Below are 24,944 nucleotides of genomic sequence, written 5' to 3'. Positions count from 1 at the left end.
ACTGTGTGTATGATATACTCAAGGAAGTGATTTAAAATAGTGCCAGCATTTTTTTTTATCTCTGTGCCCCAAAATACAAATTTCATAATTGGACACCCAAGTTGTTCTGTATTTTGAACTATAAACAAGGAATAGCACCCAAATGAATACTGACTGATTTTTACAAGAGTGTTCAGCAACAGAGACATCTAACATTGGCATCCAGTGTGCAGGAATTGAATGGTTTTATTGCATAATATGGGAGAATTGCTCACTACTGTCTGTTCCTGCTGACAGTCCTGATGTTCCGTCTGGTAATATTCTCAAAGCTATCTTGGATTTTATTTTTTTAAGCCCAGTGCTTTGATATTAGATGTTAATAGGTTCTTAGTCTATGGGAGAGGAAGACTAGGACAATTAACATGAAAAAAGCTCCATCTAAGAGGAGTCATTCCAGAAAAATATGGGTTGAATAAGAATGCCTAAAGTTTGGTTCATTTTTTAATATTAGTTTATTTCATCAAAATAAGAGCAGCATATGATGCAATAACCTAAACTTTTTCTCCTACATCAGAATAGCGAAATAGCTGTGGAATTGAACTTCATTTGTTAATTGCTTCTTCTATGGCCATCTCTCTGGTGATGTCTCTAGATGCTTTAGGTTCCCTCTAGCTATGATGGCTCTATACAGAGCCAGAATATTAACATTACTAGAGCACTATCCATGTGATATTTGCAGAATTAAAATTATCTTTCTAAAATATACATAGATGATATCTCATGTTCAATTAAAATTAATGTGAAACATTACAATGCATTCATCTATATAATATTATAAACAATCTTTTGGCATCATTTTTATAAATGTAGAAAATATTTAACCTTTAATCTCCCCTTATATATTTAGAATAGCTAAATAATATAATTATGGAATTACTATATTTTAAAGCCCCAGATGAGACCTTAGCATTTATAGGACCTTAGCAGGTGGGATAAACATGATTTTGAGTTATGGCTCAGTTATAATAACTGTGAGTTTTGGAAAGATACTTATCTGTTCAAAGTCTCTATTCATCTTTAATGCTGAAATGTAACATACATATCCCAGGATTATTATAAGAATTTAATAAAGTAAGACACATATGCTGTTTAGCACAACTATTGGTGAACAACAGTCATTCCCAAATTATTAAAGAAAAAACAAACTCAAACGAACTGATATAGATATTACTGTATGAAAGCTAAGAGAGTTGAGGAAAGAACCAAACTTTTCTTATTTATATTCTGGGAAAAATTTAAATATGTTCAAAATTACTATCTTATTAATTGTAGACATCTGTAGATAATAAATGTTATTGACTATGTAGGATTAAATATTATAAGTTCTTTCACAATTTAGAAGCTAAATAATTTTATTAAATGTCTAAAATGGACATTAACACTGAATACCAGATATTTGAAGGATTGCTTTTGTTGATGAATATTGATGAACCAATATTGATTCATTAACTAAATTCTATAATTTACATTAAGGTTCATTATTTGTTGTAAATTCTATGGTTTTTAATGAATGTATATTAATATTTCTTCACCATGAAATTTTTGTAAAATATAGTTTCATTACACTGAACATCTCCTCTGCTTCATCTATCCCGCTGTCCTTACTCCAGAATCTCTAGCAACCATGATCTTTTATTTTTATTGTGTCCAAAGTTTTGCCTTTTCCAGAATGTCATATAATTGGAATTATACAATATGTAGCCTTTTCACACTGGCTTCGTTCATTAGCAATATGTATTCAAATTTCCTATGTGTGTGTGTGTGTGTGTGTGTGTGTGTGGCATTGATGCAAGCAGGTAGATCTGAGGATCCAGGAGAGGGCCCACAGGACCACCCAAGAGGGTCCTTGGCTTCACACAGGGTAGAAATCAAATGTAAGCCAGAGAAAGTGAAAACAAAATGTACTGAATAGCCTAAATGACAGAGAATAGCAGACAGAGTGTCTGGGAAGGAAAGGAGAAGGAGTCTCATCATTGTCTGGGGCTAGGGGCTTATATTAGAAAAGGGTCTAGGGTACATGTTCCTCCAGGAATCCAGGGTAGGGTCCAATCAAAGGCAACTGTCAGGTGAACAATAAGCATTATTCTATAAGTCAACAAATGTATGGGTATTGATGCCAGTGTCATCCAAGGTTTGTTTGAAGGTATTGTCTTGAAACATGTTTGGGATTTGGCTCTTCTTGAATGTTATTAGGTGTTTGGGGACTAGGATAAAACTCAGAATGATTAATGTTCTTGCTTCCCCCTTCAAGTGGGAATACGGATATTTTGGTGTTATTCAGAGGCAAACTATGGAACAGGAGTAAATGAGGCTTAGCAGAAAAACAGCAGAGACAGGACCTTTGTAAAATGGAGCTCCTTCAGCTTTCCTACTTCAGCTTGATAGCTCATTTCATTTTTTTGCTAAATAATATCTCATTGTCTAGAGGTTATCGGTTTGTTTTTCCATTCATCTATTGAAGGACATTTTGGTTGCTTCCAAATTTGGTATGATAATTAAAATTGCTATGACACGCATGTAAAGGTTTTGTGGGAATGTAAGTTTTAACTCCTTTGTGTAATATTAAGGAGCACAATTGCTGGATAGAATGGTAAGAATATGTTCAGTTTATAAGAAGCTTCCGAACTGTCTTCCAAAGTTAATAAACATTATGCGGTCCCACCAGCAATGAATGAGAATTTCTGTTGCCCCATAGTCATCACATGGTATTTCCGGTGTTCTGGAATTGGCCGTTCTGGTAGATGTATTGTGGCATCTCACTGGCTTTAATTTGCAATTTCCTGGTGATGTGCATTGGTTATTTGTCATTTGTGGATCTTCTCTGAGATGTTTGCACAGATCTTTGCTCATTAACTGAGGTTTTTTTTTTTTTTAATTGTTGAGTTTTAAGAACTTACAAATTTTGGTATAGACCTTCCTTTATTAGATATGCATTTTGCAATATTTTTCTCCATCTGTGACTTGTCTTTTTATCCTCTTAAGAGTGTCTCTTGCAGAACAAAGTTTTTAATTTTTATGAATTCCAACTTGTCAATTTTCCTTTCATCATTTATACTTTCAGTGTTGTATTTTAAAAAATCATTGCCCAAATCCTTGGTTACCTAGATTTCTACTAGGAGCTTTATAGTCTTGCATTTAAAATATAGGTCTATGATTTAACATGTAACTTTTGCTTTATATTATTTTTACCCCTAAACAGGAAAAAAATACTTGAAACAAAATTAGTACCTTCCAAGCCAAAACACACAGTCAAATAATAATTTTCCAAAGTTGAAAGCAAGATTTTTACAAATTTAAAGTGACTTTGTGTCAAAAATTCAATATCATGATAAGTCTTGTTTGGGGAGAATTGGATGAAGAAAGAGTGATTAAATAAAATTACTAATTTAGACACACAACTTACTAATGTACTACAAAGCAATAAAATGTAACCTTCAGGAATATCTTTACTACAAAAATTATTTCTATCTCTACCAGATAATAATTAGGTTGAATTACTATGTGACAAGAATTATTTATATGGCTGTCAGTTTTGAAACAAATGAGCATCCCCTCTGATTGAGTTGTAAAATATCCTAACCAATAGTAAATAGCAAGTGGAACAAAGATATACACCCTTGGGGAGATTAGATCTTAGACCTGATTCACAATTTCTGCCCAGCAGGACACTGCAAGGGCATGCAATAGTACTTTTGCCTACTTCCAAGCTTCTGATAATTTTTTTAATAAGTTCTAAGAGCCTACTTAAGACATACTGAAAGAAATTTGAAGGTTTCAGTGACTTTCTTTTGTGCTTTTTGATTTGCATTGCATGTGCATAAATACTATAGAGTTTTTTTTTTTTTTTTAAAGTTTAACTAAACTTCATTAGAATGATAAAATGATGATAATTGTGGCATCTGTATTTTGGGAAGAGTAAAGGATGATGAAAGAAGATATTTCTCTTTACTAACTTGTATAGTCTTTGTGGACAGAGATTGTACCTTGTTTATCTTTTATATCACCTCATCGTCTAACTTGAAGTACTACTTATGTTCAGGAGAAGAGATGGATGAAAGGTTTTTAGGCTGTAGAAAAGGAATGAGGAGAATTATTGAACTCTACATCTGAAACTATGATGTACTATATGTTGGCTAATTGAATTTAAATTAAAAAAAGAAGAAAGGGATGAGGATTTTAAAATGTTTTCTTTTTAGCTCTGTACATGCTCTTTATTCTCAAAATAGTACCTGTGCCTGCCTACATCTTTATTGAGGGTATCAGTTAATTTGGAGAGCCAGTCTTCATGATCAAATTCTTGCCAATAGAAATTTTGACCACCTTAGATACATAACAAAAAGTAACTTAACTGGTGTATTCCATTTGCTTTTGTTTCACATTTTTGGTAAAAGAGAAAGAAAAATTGCTGTGTTTTTTTAGTTTGTGTGAACATTTGTGTAGTTGCCTATGTAAGTAATTTTACATTTATAGTTATGGTCCAGTGTGCAAAATGGAAATTTATTTTCTTATAATTAAACTTAGCTTAACTCTCTGAGCTCATATACTGTGAATAGCTAATCTTGCCGTTGCTAATTTAAGAAATTTAACCTCTTTTGGCTTATAACTCAGTCTCTTTAGGAAAAAAAAATCTTTAGAAAAAATATCTTTTTCTCTCTTCTCTTCCCCTTAGAATTGTGTTTTAGGTATACAGATATCAGGGGAGAAAACCGTTGATGGTATAGTATTCCCCACTCAAGAGATTGTAACATAAAGCCTCCACTACTTCAGACTTTGTCACTGATATATTCAAAGCCCAGCTTTGGGAATGAAAAGAAAACAGACTTTTTACCTCTCAACAACGTCTGCTTTTTGCAAATAAAATGTGCTTCTACTTCCAGTATTTTCTTTGGGATATGGATTTTAAAATTCTGTTTTGGAAGTCAAAAGTCAATAAATTAACTTTTTGTTCTCTCTGGATTTTTTTTTTTTGTGTGTGTGTGTGTGCATTTTCTACTTTCTCTAAGGCAAAGTCTGGCTTTAATTGTGGAAAACTGAAGAATTAAGGAAAAAAAAACTAGAAAAAATTTAATGCACTTTAAAATCTTCTTGTGTGATGCCACAGTGACTGGAGATGGAGTTACCCAGAGAAATTTGCAACAGATGAATTATCTTTTTGTTTAAGATCCTTTCCTTCAGTTGTCTTTTGGTTTTGTTAACTGTTTCCTTTGCTGTGCAAAAGCTTTTGATCTTGATAAAATCCCAAAAGTTCATTTTTGGCCCTTGCTTCCCTGCCTTTGGTGATGTTCCTAGGAAGATGTTGCTGTGGCTGAGGTCGAAAGAGGTTGCTGCATGTGTTCTCCTCGAGGATTTGATGGATTCCTTTCTCACATTGAGATCCTTCATCCATTTTGAGTCTATTTTCGTGGTGTCTGACAGAATGGGAGAAGATATTTGCAAATGACATATCAGATAAAGGGCTAGTGTCCAAAATCTATAAAGAACTTAGCAAACTCAACACCCAAAGAACAAATAATCCAATCAAGAAATGGGCAGAGGACATGAACAGACATTTCTGCAAAGAAGACATCCAGATGGCCAACAGACACATGAAAAGGTGCTCCATATCACTCGGCATCAGGGAAATACAAATCAAAACCACAATGAGATATCACCTCACACCAGTCAGAATGGCTAAAATTAACAAGTCAGGAAATGACAGATGCTGGCGAGGATGCGGAGAAAGGGGAACCCTCCTACACTGTTGGTGGGAATGCAAGCTGGTGCAACCACTCTGGAAAACAGCATGGAGGTTCCTCAAAATGTTGAAAATAGAACTACCCTATGACCCTGCAATTGCACTGCTGGGTATTTACCCTAAAGATACAAACGTAGTGATCCGAAGGGGCACGTGCACCCGAATGTTTATAGCAGCAATGTCTACAATAGCCAAACTATGGAAAGAACCTAGATGTCCATCTACAGACGAATGGATAAAGAAGATGTGGTATATATACACAATGGAATACTATGCAGCCATCAAAAGAAATGAAATCTTGCCATTTGCGATGACGTGGATGGAACTAGAGGGTATCATGCTTAGCGAAATAAGTCAATCGGAGAAAGACAACTATCATATGATCTCCCTGATATGAGGGAGAAGAGATGCAACATGGTGGGTTGAGGGGGTAGGAGAAGAGTAAATGAAACAAGATGGGATTGGGAGGGAGACAAACCATAAGTGACTCTTAATCTCACAAAACAAACTGAGGGTTGATGGGGGGAGGGGGTTAGGAGAGGGGGTGGGGTTATGGATATTGGGGAGGGTATGTGCTATGGTGAGTGTTGTGAAGTGTGTAAACCTGGCGATTCGCAGACCTGTACCCCTGGGGATAAAAATATATGTTTATAAAGCTGTAAAAAAAAAAAAAATCCTTTCCTTTATTGCTTTGTTTATTACTGTTTTCCAACATAATAGAAGTCATCCTTTGCATCTCCAGATAGCCATAAAATGATTGATAGAAATTGTTAGTACTTCAGCATTCTCTGTTCTAAAAATAATGTACTCCAGGACTTGCCTTAACACCAGAACATTCCACTCCTCACCTCACATCAAATGTTAAACTGGAATTCTGAAACAAAGACAAATCTTCAATCAGTTCTACAAAAAATGCAGTATTCTGAATGTACTTGTTCTATAATAGCATTTTCTTTCTCTTAAACCTCATTTTTAAAATGTGGTAATTTTTTAGTTCAAGTGCATCTCCAGTTAAAAAATAAATAAATAAAATGAAGGCAGAGCTCCTAACGAGCTCTGCTATGTCTAACAAGTAATCCTGTTTCATTAGCAAAAGCTTCAGAGATACATCAGTAAGAAGTTTTACACAAGGTATTTGGTGTTTAATTTCTGTCCTAGAGGCTGAAGGTTATATAGCTGGACATAAAAACTCAAGCTATCCTGAAAGCCTTTCTAGCTACTTAAATTCACCTGAAATAGGAATAGCAAAGAAATCATTATTTTTAAGAAAAGAGTTTAATGTTTAGTTATTGTGCATATGTGGGAGGTGCCCAGCATTCTTATTTTCTTTTTCTGGCATTCTATGTTTAGAATTTCATGCAAATAATTTCTGGCATCTTGTGAAACATTCAGGGTAATGGGAAAGTGTCACAATAATGGAAATTTTGCAAACCTTTCCTAATGCTTTTGTGCTATATTTAATCTTAGTAATTCAAAAGATCATTTAGTCATCATCTCAACATTCTCAATATAACTGCTTCGGGTAAAGTCTGGTTACATGTTTCTCTTCACTTATTTCACTTATTTTTTACATGTTGTATATGTTCGCATAGGACTTTCATTTCCATCTCTGACCTCCCCTCAATAATTCTTCAATGTGATTAATAGTATGACTTCTTATTATGAGGTTCAATCTAAAGCAATAATCACACAAACTCTCATAAAGCCAGCAAAAAGGAGCCAGAAAAACCCTTGCTATATTTTAAGTCTATGCTTTAAATAGTAAAATAAGTTGATGACTGTGTATATCATTGTTCTACAAAAGAGGGAACATTCAATTCATTCTTAGTGAATATTCTTTGTATATATATTATTTCTTGTGCAAAATTTACTCGGAAAAAATAGTTTGCACCAGCCATGATTTCACCTTTAATTAAACAGAAATTACAGTTTATTAGATAATTATTCTTCTAAGAATGAACACCATTTTTCCCTATTTTTTCACTTCTATAGGACTAAGCCAAAACAGCTTTGTAATCCCAAATTAACCACCTTTAGTGAATATTTTAGTGCATAATTTAGTGAGTACAGATTACACATTTATTATGTGTGTATACATATACATACATATATATATGTATCAGTAGTATTTGTTTTAAAAAAACTTACCAACATACCTGAACAATAACAGCTTCTTACTATGTTGTTAAAGTGCACATCTATAGTCTTAAAAAAATAAAAGAACTGATGATTTTATACCATCTATATTGAAATTTGTATTTTAGTTCTAGAAATATGATGGTGATGATATACATGCATTTTCTATTGAGATGGGACTGTGCTTGGATTTATTATAGGCCTTAATAACATATTCATAAATGAATGCTACAAATTAGGTTAAAACTAGTGAATTTATAATGAAGGTTTTCAGCATTTAATCCTTTTCATGCAAATGACCTGATTGTCCTTGAGATGGGTTAAACTGACTAAATTTAAGTAAAGATATGTATCTACCTATGTTTATAAACCATGATTTAGGATTTAGACAAAATAATTTACTGGTGCTAGGTGTGTTACCAGAGGACTTCATTCATTCAACAAACATTCTTGTTGGTCTAATAGGTGCCATGTATTGTACTGGGGACTAGATATGATATCTCAAGCAATAAAATAAAATTTTTACGCTCTTATATATTTCATTGTCTAATAGAGAGACTGTTTGATTAGTACATCATTAAAACATGGGAAGAAGCTGTAATGAAAACATATAAGCCATTTAATGGGAATCCCAAACTATATGGAACCAAATTTGTCTTGCTGTAGGTCAGCATGGATTTCCTGAGGAAGGAACATTTATTTGACTAGAGTTTTGAAATTATAGTATGAGTTAATCAAGCAGACCAAAGAAAATTGGCAAGGGTAATACTGTGATCCATTGTAAGAAATATATATTTGGTGTTTTTCCCATTTCTGGTACAAACATTTGTCCCATTTCTGGTACAGAACTCAAAACTTTTAGAATTTCCCAAATGATGAGAGCGATAAAAGTATTTTTTTATGTTAATGAGATGACATTTGTATCATCTACCCCACCCCCACGCCTCACTGGGGGCTGATTGCCAAGATAATTGACCATGTGATTAGAAGGTTGGAACTTTGGAACTTTCAGTCCCATCTTCTGGCCTCCGGGAAGGAAGAGGGACTGGTGGTTGAATCATTTGCCAAAGGCCAGTGATTTAATAAATCATGCATATGTAATGAAGCCTCCCTAAAAACCAAAATAGACAGGGTTTAGAGAGCTGCCAAGTTGGGACTATTTGGAGATGTGTGGAAAATGGCATACCTGGAGAAGGCATGGAAGCTCCTTACCCTTCCCACGTAATTTGCTCTATATATCCCTTTCATCTGGCTGTCCTGAATTATGAAAGTTAAATCTAACAAGTAAATATTCTCTGAGTTCCGTGAGCGACTCTAGCAAATTAATCAAACCCAACGAGGAGGTCATGGGAGCTGATCTATAGCCAGTGGAGTTAGAAGAACAAGTAATAACCTGGACTTGCAACTGTTTCTGATGTGGGGTGGAGGATAGTCTTACAGGAATGACTCCTTAACATGTGGGATCTGATGCTATTCCTGGGTAGGTAGTATCAGAAATGAATTGTAGAACACTCATTGGGTGTCCAGAGAATTGTTTGTTGTATGGGGAAGCTTCCACTATAACTTAAATTCTGTTACACACCAATGAACATTAGTTGAATTAGAGCTCCATAATTTTATTTTTCTATATATTTAGGATAACTGACATTTTTTAAGTGTTTTACAATCTGTACAGCGTTGCTTTTAATCAGAATTAAGTGTTCCGTCATTATATGTTTTATTTTTATTTTAATCCAAAAATTTTCAATTTGCATCCATATGCCGCTTGAATCTAAAATCAAGTCAGTTGGAGCTAAAATCTAAAATAATATATAATCTATAAAACTGCAGATAAAACATAAAATTTTATACTTCACAAATTTTTCTGTTAAAGAGATAAAAGCAAAATCATCTTTTTTTTTCTTTGTCAGTGTGTCCTTTATTCCCAATTAGTACCACATCTGAAGTCAGAAGTTAACATGAATTATAATATGCTATACTAATTCGATCTGTTTTCTTACAGAGAGCCATATCCTTGAAGATGTCAACAAGTGTATCATAGCATTGAGAGACCAGGATGTTGATAATTTAGACCGTGCTGCAGGTGCTATCAGAGGACGGGCAGCAAGAGTTGCTCACATTGTCACAGGTGAAATGGACAGTTATGAGCCAGGAGCTTACACTGAAGGTGTGATGAGAAATGTTAACTTCCTGACAACTACTGGTAAGTCTCAGTCCCCAATAATGGCTCCACTGTTCCTAATACTTCTTCCATGTAGCTACCGTCATACACATGCCAAGCAGATCTCTGCTTGTGTTGCTTGTTTTGAAATGGATTGCTCTCCATCTGATAGGTCCTTGCATCTTTTGGTTATATGATTTGAAATTTATGTCTAGAAGTAAATATTTTCATTGGGAAAAATAAGTCTTTTATAAATACATGTGTTATATGAATTACCCACAGGCCTTAGCTACTTGTGAATGTTTATTAATGCCAGAACTGTTAAGATAGATAATTAGGCCAGATGTGATAAGTATGTAGTACTTTCCAAATCCCCTTTTAGCTATATCTTTGGTACCCCCGGGCTTTTGTTTACATTTCTTAAACAGCAAACTTATCCTACATTTCCAGAGAAATGCTCTGTGCCTTCCTTCACAGTCTGTTTGTAAAACAGCATTTTGTTCTTTTACATAATCTTCTTTGATTACTTAAGAAATATAGAATCAGGATTTTGTCTTGGTTGCAGCACCCAGGTTAATATTTTCTATATCAGCCAGTAAATTCTTATTTTGAATCACTCTTTAAAATGCATTCTTATCTTTAATGCTATTGATATTTCTTCATGAAACTTACAGAAGCGTATGAATTCAATGGATTTAGAAAAAAGTGGATATAATTTGAAAGAGGGCAATCAATTATTTTTAGAAGTCATCATGGCAAAACCTTTTCCTATGAAAACACGCTGTGCTCTGTGAAATCCCCAAGATGAAGTTTTTTAGTAATTACCTTTTAAAAACTAGGGGATGGTATTTAAAACTAGGGGGATGATTACTAAAATATTAGAAATTCCATACTTAAGTCATTGATTCTATCTAGAGAATTGTTCCTTAGGTTATGGATATGGCATATAAAATTTGGACAATATGTACATTGTTTCATGAAAATAGTAGCAGGAATGAGGACGGGTGATTTTGAGGGGACAGGAAAGGGCCTCTTCTTAAAACTAAATGAGTAAGAGAAACATATCAACAGTCAAATAAACCCTCACTAGGGACTAGTCCTGAAGAGGTATATCTCAAGGTAAGCTGAGCAAGATCGTTCTCTGAGTTTGATGTTCACATTAATATTCACATTAATATTGCTGTTTTCCTAACCATCTTGATACAGAAAATCATTGATGAGTGTTGGCATGTAGTTTTCTCATGATCTCTTTAAAAATATTTCTAAAAGAGTGAAACATTGAAGATATGCTAAGGAAAGATGGAGGAGGTGCATCTGCAAGTCTTGATGTTATATTTCTGTAACAACTCCAAAGCCACTGATGTCACAAACAGGGCACACGGTAGATCCCATGTGGCATGTACCACATCCCACATAAACGAGGTATAGCAATATATTTACTTGCTTAATGGAGACAGTTGTGTTATGGGAGTTCTGCATCTCCTTCACAAACCAAATTTGACTGGTATTTCATTGTTGTTCAAATCAAGTACAGAGTTATCTGACTTTTTTTTTTTTTCTACTTTCTGAGAATGGAATTGTAAGTAAAATAAGAATGCATCAGGGTTTCTCTTTTTAGCCAAATGAAAATTTCCTGCAGGGAACTGAATAGGTCTAGTCTACCAGGATTTTACATATATCTTGCCACTGTCTCAGTTCTGTAATCATATTAGTAATATCTTGTGAACACACTTTTATGGTCACAATGTCTATGAGGTACCAGGTTTATAGATTTAGATTCCATAGGATAGAGTTTATATCTGCCATAAGCAAAGAAGTAGAAATGAAATTCTAAATTGTCCAGGACGTAAAGTGTATTGTGGAATCCTGTTCACAATCAATTCTTGTAATCTGAAATAAGAAAATAAAAATAAGTCAAAGTTATTTACACATTTAATTACAAGTTTGTCAATAGCTTTATGATATATAATGACCTTACACAATAACTAACCAATATGGCTACAAAATTCATTCATTCAGAAGATAAAGAGAAGTTCTTTTTCCTCTAATTAGTTGTATGTAACTGTAATTAAAATTCTCCAGGTAAATTATGTCCTATGCCCCAATATAATAAATATAGAATGATTCTGGGTTATTCTGTCTCATTATTAATGTAATTATAATTTATGACTTTCCAATTTTGTCATTTTAGTTTTTCAGATAATTTTTTGTTTATCTATGGGAAGGGATTCTCATCTTTCCTTTATATGTCTAATTCCCAACTGTTCTCCAGTTTTTCTTGAAATTTATCAAAGGCATACCCCACTAAAGGGAATTCTGAGCAATAAATTAGATGAAAATGCTAATTAGATCAGTTTGATCTTAACCAACGTTGAAATATGTGAACATTTTCCCTCCCACAGAGATATTGTCTGTGAAAAATACTTCCAACTATTCTGGCCTCCATAATTAAATAACAGAAGATGTTCATCTTTGTTCACATCTGCTCATAACTTGGATTTATTATTTATAAATAATCATCAAATTAAGTAATTGGAAATGTCATGTTTTGTGTCATGAAGCCTTAATAGTTCACATTTTAGCAATTGAATGGTCTATGTGGCCTGTTTTTCTTTTCTCTTATACAGTTCTCAGGTCTTGACCCTGCTTCCTGAAAATAACTTAATAAGGAGCTATTGTGAATTGTTTTTATTACTGAGACTTCCTTATCACTGCAAAATTTGCCTTAAAGTACTGTAATCAATGATGAAGCCTAAGCAATGCTTATCTAAGTCACAGAGTGTTTTTGGAACATTGCACCTTTGATTTTAATCAGACTTTGTGGCTCATTAGCACATTTTCAAGATTTGATGATCTTCTAAGTGTTTTCTCAGCATTAGGAAGCAGAGCTGCCCTGCTACATTTTAGGGATTTGCATTGTTCATAAACCTTAGCGGTTGGTTTTAAGTGAAATGTAGGCAACATCTGGAATGCTACATTTCACTCAACAGAAGCATGATTTTGTAATCTCCATGTGATATTCTGCCCAATTTTTCCCTGTTATGAAGCTTCTTCATCTGTCAGGAATTCCCAATAGGGGAGAGGAAATATATTAGCTTTTTTCTCTTAAATAACAAACTTTCTCAACTTTAATGTGAAGGCTTAGAAGTTATATTCTTAACACCAACTTGCATTTTTTTCATAGTAGGCTGGGAAGAAACCTAAACAGAGGGGACTGATAATAGTGTTTTGTTTTGTTTTTTTTGTATGTGATTTATGGACTCATCAAATTCAGAAATTAGCAGGCCCAAAAGCATCTGTTGCAAACCACCAAACTCCTCCTGGTTTCAATGTCAGCCAGTCTCATGGACCAAAAGAGAGCAGGCACATACATGAACCTGACCAAGAGGTGGCATTCACTGTAGTAAAGGCAAAGAAAAGGCAACTCATCAAGTACTTCATCAGGCCCAAACTGGAAAACATGGACCCAGAATCCTCCCCCTAAGAGAATGTAGAAGGGCCATATGGTTGCAATTTTTCTTCTTGAGGACACATGAGATAGTTGAAAATAATTTTGAACCAACAAATATTTCCAAAATTTTTCTGTAAATTTTTTCTTGTGACCAATTTAAACAATAGACTTTTAAAATGGATTTTATCTAAAAATAATTTAAAAAAAATTGATAGCAGCAACTCCTATCAAGTCCCTTTCATTTAATATTTTTTACATATAAATATCCTACATTTTGTAGCCAGATTAAAACATGTTTACTTACATTTCTTATGTTGCATCTCTGGTCTATAACCTTAAATAATCCTAAGACAAAATACAAGGTTTTAGTTTTGGCACTTTTTGCACTCCACAATCCAGAAGAGGTTGAAAATTAGTGGTCCATATACTAGATATTACTCAATATGTTACAAAAGAATTTTTACATGTCCAGCAGAGTTTTGACCAACATAATTTTATTTTAAGAATCAGTTCCTTATTTTATACATATCACACACACACACACACACACACACACACACACACACACACACATTTAATCCAGATTAATGGCTTATCCTCATAAATGGAAGAGTCTGGCAACACTAGGGCAGAGTTTGCCTAGAGCTTAGTGATGTCTTCCTTTGCTTTAAGCCTGGGTCATAGTATCTTACACTGCCTTTCATTATATACCTAGACTGCTTCACTCACTTAATTTATCTCTCTGAGCTTTGTAGGCATTTGAGTTCACCTAGATATGCATTTCTGTGTATGTGTATGTTTGTGTTTTTTCCTATTGTGGGCCAAAGGCACTTTCTACTCATCGACGTTGGTAGTTTCACATTTTATTTTCACATTTTATCCATCTTTCAAGAAATAGCTCATATCCCATGTGTTCTAGGAATCTTTCTTTACTCCCTCTGGCAATAGTGAATTCTTTCTGACTTCAGGTACTGTAGATTTTAAAGGACTTGCCACTCAATTGAATCCTTCCAGACAATTATATGCTGTTGATGAACTCAGATTTACTTACATGGAAATGATATTCCTTCAAGTAGAATGTAAGTTATAGAAGAAAAGGAAACTTGTATGTCTTGCAATTTATTTATTTTTCTTTGCATCTCTTCTAGACCTACTGTTACCTCTTGAGTGCGCTGGCTTAAAATAAAACAAAACAGCAAAACGACTCTTGAATTGTGTCTTTATGCCTGTACTAATTCTATTCCAGCAGTGAAGAGTCTTTTGTTCTCTACTGTCCCTCTAAAATTATACTTATTGTCCAACATTTTCTCAAATGCCACCACCTTTGCATGGGAGCCGCTGATTCCCCTTCAGGCAGAAGTAATTGCTCCATTATCTGTGTTACCCTGGATGAGCTTGTCTTTCAGTTAATGCTTATTTCATTTTTCCTTGTGTCATAAACAGTCATTTACATAACAAGGTTTCCAGACTAGATTGTAACATCTCTTTTTTTTTTTTTTTTTTTGGACAGACAGAAATCACAAGTAGGCAGAGAGAGATTGCAGGAAGCAGGCTCCCCGCCGAGCAGAGAGCCCGATGCGGAGCTTGATCCCAGGGTCCTGGGATCATGACCTGAGCCGAAGGCAGAGGCTTTAACCCACTGAGCCACCCAGACGCCCCTAGATTGTAACATCTTTAAAGGCAGACATCATACTTTATTTTTATATTTCCCAGTAGCATTTTATCCATCTAGAGGTGCCCAAGTCCTTTTACCACTTAAAATTTAAAATTCACTACAATATTGTACTGTGATACATTCTAATACAGTTAAGCAAGAGAACAAGTTATCATTCCAGTTCAGGAAAGGACAAAAAAAACAAAACTCAAAAACAGTCGACTCTGTAAAAGGCTGGGGCAGAGAAAAGGTCAGGGAAGTGATTCATTACTCTCCAGAGTGAGATATTAGTGACTTCCGGAAAACTTGGGGTCAGATGTTTAAAAGGTCTTTAACAAGCTTTTGAACAAGAGATCGTGACTTTTATATATTCTATTACTTATAAGAACCATCCTTGAACGGCATCTGATGAAAGATCCCACTGAACCTAATTTCACTAATGGTTCTAGCAAATCCCTGTAAGGATTAGCAACCATGCCTTCAAATTCAGAAACTGTTGCTGGTGAACTTCCCTCCCCCAGTAGCAGTCTGAGACAGGACCCCCAGTTAGGTACTGACACCCTTTAACACAGTAAGAATTTTTTTTTTTAAGATTTTATTTATTTATTTGTCAGAGAGATATAGTACAGGCAGGCAGAGGCAGAGAGAGAAGCAGGCTCCCTACGGAGCAAGGAGCCCGAAGGACCCTGGGATCATGACCTGAGCTGAAGGCAGCTGTTTAACAGACTGAGCCACCCAGGCATCCCACAGTCAGAGAATATTAACAGGAAGCTTCTATCTACAGATCACTTGGCTAACCTGGATAAATAAGTGTCTTCATGTTGGTAATGCCAAAATCAGAAGTTAAATGACAACCCAGCCTCTTTACAGAAGAGGGAGATCCCATGGCTTTGGATGTACTTCTGTGGCTGCAGGATATAGGGATCCTGGGCCAGCATTGTGAGTTAAAGAAAGCAGCTACTAGAATTTCTCACTGGAAAACCTGTTTTCTGCCCAAAGAGAACTGGATTTAAATAGGATCCATATGTAGTTAGTGGGTGGAGGATACTTCTTTATCTTGCCATTTTAATTAATTGGAAATATAAATCTGTCAGGAAAAAAGAAATGCTAAAAAAACCTGAAATCTGTGTATAGTGGGGATGCAAAGACTTTTTGACCTTTTAGGTAAGGTAAGGTTAGATCCTGAGAGAAGTTCATTGAATAAATAACAAAACAAAACAAAAAACACTGTTGGTAATAACTTTATTAATAAAAAGAATACATTTTGACATGGCAGAAATTTTATTATCAAAAGAGGAAATAATATAGAGTGCTTTAAAGTGGATTTCAGAAAATCATAAAAAGGGCCTAAAATATTCCTATGTCTGGACCATGTAAACTACGTAACTTTGAGGCTGATATTCCATGAGGTATGGATAGGAAAGGCCTAAAAGGAAAAAGAAGCAGAGAATGTGGACCTGTTGAGTATATATTCATCAGTGCAAAGAGGTTCTAGAAGTCTTGTACCTTCTTTAAGTCTAAAACTCCTATGAACAGGCTTTGATGCATGTTCTCCAGCCAAGGAAGACATTATCTGGAAAGAGGAATATGTCACACCTTTCTTTCTCATCTTATTTTCATCTACTTTCAGTAAAAAGACTAGTTTAGATTTATTGTATGGGCCTTTATGTGGTAGATAGGGATAAATAGTACAATAACTTATATGTAAGAAGATAAGGTGTAAAGTTCCAGTTTCAGCTCTGGATTACAAACAGCAGAATCTATGGCTAACTCAAGTAGAAAAACAGACAAACACACAAACACAGGAAGAGAGACTACAAGGGATGCTACCTATTGGAATCCAGTCAGTCATCCCAGAGAGTTATCATTTGAGGTGCCCTTCTAGCCCTCTCTGAACATTTAATGCCATTATTGGCCTCTAACATTAAAACACTGGACCCTACAGATGGCACATTCCTTTGTCACCACATTCTAGGCATTTCCATCAATGGAATAAAAACCTAAAAAAAGAACTTCTGCTTTTGTCTCACTTGCCCTGAATTCAACTTCCCAAGCAGACACATCATACTCCCTCAGGAGAGTTTAAATGATGTGTCCACACCTTGCTGTTGGTATGGGCAAGGGGCAGTAGGCAAGTCCTGGCTTTGAGCTTCTGTGGAGATAGTGCTTGACCTCACACTGAGACCCTCATACAGGCAATTCCCTGGCAAGAGAACAGGCTTTGGAGTCTGTGAGCAAAGGGACGTGGGGGTGTTACAGAGCAGGAGAGGAGGAACATCAACAATGGAGCAAAAGGACCCAAAGAAGGGAAATTGAGGATTGACTTTACCAACTTAATGTCAGTCATCAGCTATGTCAGGACAACAGACATGCTGCCACGATCACCCAGTTAGGAGCACTGCCTTGCAGCATCTTGTTGCCAAACCCAATCTTATTGTTGGTTTATAAAATTTAAAGACAAGTATAAAAGCATGCTTTATTCCTAGTAGATGTATTAAATGAGGTACGATGATAGCACTTCACATCTAAGTACGTTCCAGGGCGGATGTGCCTTAGCAGGAAATCTGATGTGAATGTGATTCTACTGCCAAGAGAGGAGCCATGGTGCATGTACAGGAATCTGTGAAGTCTGGGGAAAAAGTGATGAAAACATTTATCCTTCAATGATTCTTCCTTTGTTCTTTAAAAACAATGGCAAGAAAACAATAATGGATTGTATCCTGTTATTGTTCGCGTGTACAGTGAAACTGTATCAAAATATATGTTTTTATTTTAAATCCAAAAGGATGGAGTGTTTGACTTCATTTATTTTATTTATTTTTTTAAAGATTGTATTTATTTATTTGACAGAGAGAGACAGAATACAAGCAGGGGGAGGGGCAGAGGGAGAAGCAGGCTCCCAAGGAGGGAGCCAGATGCAGGACTCCATCCCAGGACCCTGGGGTCATGACCTGAGCTGAAGGCAGACATTTAACAACTGAGCCAACCACATGCCCCAACTTCATTTATTTTAAGATCTACTAAGTATTAAGCATCTTTTGTAACAGTACAAACTGGTGTCTTCTAAAATCATAGTGTGTACATAGCCACTGGGAAAGAGTAGTGGCAATTTAAGGTCAGAGGGATCAGAGGCTCTGGAACGGGAAGCAGTGTTAGGTCCCACCCAGCAATCCTGAAAGCTACAGGGATGAATAGCTTAATACATAAATAACCCACTATAACACACCGATGTCACAACATAGGAAGCTCTGAGCTAGGTTGTTATCTACTGGGTAATCAGATAATTAAGTCTCCTTATAGGAGAATTACTGTAGATGTCTTGCAAACTGTAGCATAGTATATGTTTTTTTTTTAAATCTATAAAGTTTTTTTTTTGTTGTTTTTTAGATTTTATTTATCTGACAGACAGAGATCACAAGAAGGCAGAGAGAGAGGAGGAAGCAGGCTCCCTGTTGAGCAGAGAGCCCTATGCGGTGCTTGATCCCAGGGTTCTGGGATCATGACCCGTGCCGAAGGCAGAGGCTTTAACCCACTGAGCCACCCAGGCACCCCTTTTTTAAAAATCTAGACAAGTATCTGTCAGGAGTCTCCTTCCTTCTACTTCAGCTTCAAAGTGAGATTTATGAAACTAATGAAATAACTCCCTTTAGTTGCTACAGATATCTATTACATGTATTAATAGCCCTCAGTTGTAAAGATAGTTAATTTTACTTTTTTTAGAGATCTTTGTATATGCCCTGGAAAGTCTGGTTATGTATTTACTGATGTGAGCTGGTAAAAGTTTTATATACTCATTTGTAAAACTAAATTTGAGATTCAAGGTCACTGAGACTAGAAAATAAACTGAGTTGGTATGTCTCTCAGATTTTCTTTCCCCTGGCTTTGAAGTGAGCATTAACCATATGAATGTATAAAATAGATTGCCTTTCCTTGGTGTTAAGTAATTGGGTACAGATAGCAGAGCTTAGTTGGCAATAGTTTTAGCCATTTCATCTCCAGCCTCTCTTTTCCAACTGTCTTTCGTATCAGTTTTTTTTCCTGGGATTCTTTAAATGTAGTCCTGGTTATGTGGGCACGGTCACAATGGACATGATGATATTGCCACATTTCCAGAAAAGAATATGTGTAATGAGTGAAGATTTAAGCATTTCTAAGGTAAGCAGCACCGATAGCTGTTGGCAGAAGAAGGCAGTATTGCATTTATATTATTAAACTTTGTGGCTATGAAAGCAAAGGATAAAAAATCCTATCATTGTAAAGAGAAAAATTATCAGGCCCACATCTTCGAATGACAGGGCTATCTACAAGCTTTGTTAATAGATGTGACTACTTTCTTCAGCGAAGTCAACAAGTTGTTTATCATGATTGGGTGAGTTAAAGATTATTTCACCTCTTGGTACAAACTGTTAAACTTGGGAGAAACTATATACATATTCTATATCTTGGGATTTTCAGTGGAGGAAGAAGAGATGATTTGACTGAAGGAAGAAAGGGTATTTTCAGTGACAGCTAAAGTTGGGAAAACAAGATCAGTGGAATAAACATCGGTCAGTGGTCCATTAACCAACTTAGTGAGGATAGCGATAGTTCAAGAAAAAAACAAATAAATTTTAGGCAGCTGGAAATTCTTTCGCACCGGATACCCGTGCTGATTTCTGCTGACATACATTCATTTCTCAAGTTAAATTTTCAAGCTATTGGTAATTTGCAACTTCCTCTTTCATCAATTATAGAAGAAAATATTACTGCTTAATAATCCCACACAGAAGGCTAAGGATGTTGGAAAAAGTTTCTTCTGAAAGGTATTAGTAACACAGAGTTATCTTGGAAAATGTAATATATTCTGGTGATCATCCACCATTTACTTTTACTGTCTGCCAAAATCTATAGCAGTTAAAGTTAAGTGAACAATTTATATTATAAAATTTCTCTGCTGATGTAGGGGTTTTTAAAGGTATCATTTATTATAAACACTGCTGGCAGTATTTCTTTAAGATTCCAGATATTCTAAAGTCTATGTTGATTGTAGGTTACAGTAATCTAAGAAAGATTATGTGCATTCTTTCACCATTTGCGTCAAAATTCCTATGTAACTAGAAAGAGGAATTAAGAGTATCAATAACAGAAAAACACACACACACACACACAAACAAACTTGAAGGGAGAAGCAGTAAGTTAAAATATTGTACTTCTCTTACCATCTCTCCTACTTTATTCTTCTTTATACCAAGTACTTCTTATTATTTGTGTTTATTAATATATTTATCCTGAGGCACCTGGGTGGCTCAGTCCATTAAGCATCTGCTCAGGTCATGATCCTAGAGTCCTTGGATGGAGTCCTGTATCAGGCTCCCTGATCTGCAGGGAGCCGCCTCTCTCTCTGCCCTCCCCCCACCTGGGCCCCTGCTCATGCTCTTTTTCTCACTTCCTCTCTGACTCCCTCTCTCTCAAATAAACAAATAAAATCTTTAAAAAAAAATCATCCCATCTTCACAATTATAATCAAATAATTTTGAGACCAAAGATACAATGTGTTCCCCCCATTTTTTTAATCTATTTGAAAAGTTAGCAAGAAGGCAGACAATATATCTATTCCACCTTAGTTAAACAGCCCTTTATAAATAACAGTAAAGGGGCACAGAAAAGAATAAACCCATAGTAACAAATGCATGGATGTGAGCTCATCAGGAAAAAACCGAATCCAGTAGATAGAAGGGATACATGCATATAGAAGAAAGAGAGCAGCAAACCCCTCAATCCAGAATATGCACAAACAGAGATCGTCAAAGAGATTAAGGTTCCATCTTGCCTGATGTTGACTGAACAGCAACACTGGATTCTGGAAAACAATGAAGCGATGGCTTCACATTCAGTGAGCAAATTAATCTGAATTTAGAATACTATATACTTCCAAAACGTGGCAAAATAAAAAGCTTTTTGTTATGCGTAAGAACCCAGAATTTCTAAGTTGCTTGATTTCTTTTTGAGAAATGACTTGAAAAGACATTAAGCAAGAGGAAAAAACAGAGAGAGTAAGAAATGGAAAACTGAAATCGTGAATCTAACTCAGGAATGTAACGGATAAAATGACAAGATAGCAGATCCCTAGTAGGTCTAGAAAGTAATTGATCCAAAATAAAACAGAAAGTCAACAGACTGCAAGACAAAAAAGATTCTGAAAATTATTCAATCAGTCACATGATAAGGAAAATAATTCACTATCCTCACTAAAAGATATTAGTATAGAAATCCCACACAGAAGGTTAGAATATCATGAACCTAACTATAGAATTTTAAAACTTTAAAACTTTATCTGATTGCATTGTTATTAGCTTATATTTAACTATTTGTATGTATTTATTATTTGTATTTGTCCTGTCTTTTATCATTGTCAAGAAACCAGACTTCTTACATGTAAATATCATCTTCTATGTCTATTATGAATTTATATCTGTATATATATGCATAAATGACATGCACACATATACATGCATACACATGTGTTTATATCCAGTGATAATAATATAGTATGTGTAAATATATTTTATTGTGTCACTTACTATATTTAATATTATAATATCTCTATGTACAAGTACATATGCTATATTATGTGTAAAATAATTATTTTGTGTTTACTAGTCATAGCGTAAAATAGAATTATCTTACAGCATGACTGGGGCATTTTCAGGGGTGTCTGAAGTCTGGTACTGACTGATGACTATGACAAAGATGATGGACTAGCTAGTAATTTAGAGTGTGTTGTTGGCGGTGGCTTACACAATTGATGGCTTGCACTTGTTTACTAGTAACATTGCTCAGATTGGCTATATGACCAGGGGACATAAAAGACTATACTGGAATCTTTGGTCTGAACTCTCCCAAGCCCATACTTCCTTGCATACATCTTGATGGTTCATAACCCAGAAAAATGAAGTACATTCTGTGCGACTAAGAAAGGACCCTGTGTAGATGTGCCTATAGATCTCCAGGTCTCCTGCTTTGCTGTATTCTTGAATAAGGTTTATGTGAGTACGTTCTATAGAATTTTCCAAACTCTTTTAATATACAACCTTGAGTGATTATTGCATCATAACTGATTTATCCCCCCCTAAAATGTATTTGAAAATACTAATAAAAAGACAATACACACATACTCACACTCACACACCTAATATAATGACACAGAATAAGACAATTAGGTTTTGCTATTAGTAGATTTTCTTTTCTTTTTTTAAAAGTCCTCAATAAGCGTTCATAATTTGACATTATGCACCCTGAATTGGTGGATCATCCTTTTTTTCTGAGGTCTTTTCAAGCTCTGAAACCTTAGTGGCTAAACTTTCATTTTATTTGGAATAACTTACTTATACAATATATCTCAATAGTGAATGGACAGGGCTTTCTCATCAGTACTGACTTAGCCTTTCAAGGCTTGCTTCCTCCAGTACTGCCATCTGTCCACCAAATTACCATTTCATTACCCTGCCTCCTTAAAAACTGAACCATAGCAAATCTTACCCTCTCCATATTAGTTATCTATTGCTGCATAAAAAAAATTACCCTAACATTTAGCAAATTAAGACAACAAACATTTACTGTCTCACCATTTCTGGGAGTCAGGAATCTGGAAGCAGCTTCCCTCTGTGGTTCTGGCTCTGGGGCTCTCATGACGTTGCAGTTCAGCTGTTAGCCAGGGTTGCCCTCACCCGAGTCTCAACCAGGGCTCGAGGATCTCTTTCCAAGCTCATTCACATGGCTGTTGGCAGGAGACTTTGGTTTCCTGCTATGTGGGCCTCTTCCTATGCTGCCTGAGTGTTCTCACAATAAGGCACCTGGCTTCCCTCAGAGTGAGCAATCCAAACAAGGGAGAGGGTGAGAGAAAGACAGAAGCTAGGATGGAAAGTAGCCTTTTTGTATAACCTAATTTCTGAGGTGGTATACTATCCATTTTGCTATATTCAATTTGTTAGAAGGGAGCTACTAAATTCAATGATTACTAAGTCACGTGAAGACAGGGTATAAAAAATCAGGATGCAAGGTCATTGGACCATTTTACAGATTGTTCACCATAACTTCTAAATGTTTTATGTTCTGGATATGCTCAATTTTTTTTTTCCCATGTACCTAAACAGACTATATGTTTTTGAGTGTCTGTATCTTTCAACTACCCCTACTTTCTGCTTTAACATCTAATTTTGGAGACCAGCAAAGGACCTGGCACACGGTAAACACTCAGTAAATTTATGTTAAATAGATGAATAAATAATGAATACACAGCTCACTGAGGACCCATAATAAATTCAATTGATTGACAGAGCAGAATAATATGGAAAAAGCAATCCTATCCATGACTAGTTCACGCTAGATGTTTTTATAGTTTGAGAGACATTGGAGACAAATTCACAAATGTTACTCTAAATGTTACTTTATGTGTGATGATCAGATGAAGAAAGTATTACAGAGAAAATATGAAAATCCAAAGTTCTTGACTTAGGTTTCCCAAAATATAATTGTAAAAGTCTCTTAAAACTATATGAACCCTGTCTCCTCAACTGCTAAAAGAGGAATAAACTAGACCTACAGTGGTAATGCACATCACTTAACTTATTATTTTTAAATCTGTGTCATTTTTCTATATTCTAGACTTGATATGCACTGCTAGATTTACTATCTACCTGATTTCAAATTCTCAAAATCCTACATAATCCTGATTCTGATAGTTTTATCTTCAACGTTGCTTTCACTTCCCAACATATTATTTTTATGATGCAGGTTTATCAGTGTGTCTTTTCTTCAAATTAAGTTCATTTTGAAGAGAAAAACATTTTAAAAATTCAAGTTACAATAGCACAAGAAAGAGCAAAGGATATTTTTTGCCAGATCCTTAGCAGCTCAACCTTATTCTATTTTTGAAACATATTGCTATTACATACGCTTAAGGAACACAATAATACAAGACACATGGTGCATTTTATACGAAAAGAAAAGCAGCGAAAGTTTAAATCATCTGATCCATCTGAGATTGTAGTGACGGCATTCATTTAAAGATTTTTTTTGGGCGCCTGGGTGGCTCAGTGGGTTAAGCCGCTGCCTTCGGCTCAGGTCATGATCTCAGGGTCCTGGGATCGAGTCCCGCATCGGGCTCTCTGCTCAGCAGGGAGCCTGCTTCCCTTCCTCTCTCTGCCTGCCTCTCTGCCTACTTGTGATCTCTGTCTGTCAAATAAATAAATAAAATCTTTAAAAAAAAATAAAATAAAGATTTTTTTTCTTTTCAGAAGTAATAACTCTTTTAGAGAATCAAAAAGGGATCAAGGACACACAATAAATATGTCGAGTCATTTTAATGACAGTTTAATATTTTTAAATGTGAAAAGCAAGTTTGAGAGCATCTCTTTATATCAAACCTATACAGTTTTTATTTTTAAATAAATATTTCACACAACTGTCATAGCAAAGATATTTGGAGGGACTCTTTAAAACTTACAAGTGATCAAATTAGCTTTCAGTAACTTCATGTATCTCTGAGATGCTTCCTGGCACATGCTGATTTGAACAAACCAGTGGTTTCTAACTTTTTGTGAAAGCTGCATGTTACCACACATATCTCTTCTGACCAATCAAGGGCTAATAAACTCTTACTTGAAAGTGTGTACCTGATACAATGATAAGATGCCATTTAGAACTTTATTAAAGGAAGGGAAGAAAGATAGAAGATTATACAGGTAAATGATATAAACGAAGACCCTCATATTAAGAAGAATGCATAGTT

The 24,944-nt window shown here is 35.2% G+C and overlaps 1 protein-coding gene across 4 annotated transcripts in view; it reads left to right on the top strand.

Annotated features, from left to right (window-relative positions):
* Nucleotides 1-24,944, top strand: part of CTNNA3 (catenin alpha 3) — a 1,776,580-nt gene that overhangs the window by 1,326,734 nt on the left and 424,902 nt on the right. For all 4 annotated transcript variants that reach the window (XM_047701796.1, XM_047701794.1, XM_047701795.1 and 1 more), the window contains exon 12: nt 9,912-10,112. In XM_047701796.1, the coding sequence (XP_047557752.1) occupies nt 9,912-10,112 (201 nt within the window). The remainder of the gene's footprint in view (nt 1-9,911; nt 10,113-24,944) is intronic.

The sequence above is a fragment of the Lutra lutra genome, chromosome 14, assembly GCF_902655055.1.
Source record: "Lutra lutra chromosome 14, mLutLut1.2, whole genome shotgun sequence".
Taxonomy (NCBI): Eukaryota; Metazoa; Chordata; class Mammalia; order Carnivora; family Mustelidae; genus Lutra; species Lutra lutra.
The sequence above is the reverse complement of the archived record's forward strand: the minus strand, read 5'-3'. Positions and strand labels throughout refer to the sequence as shown.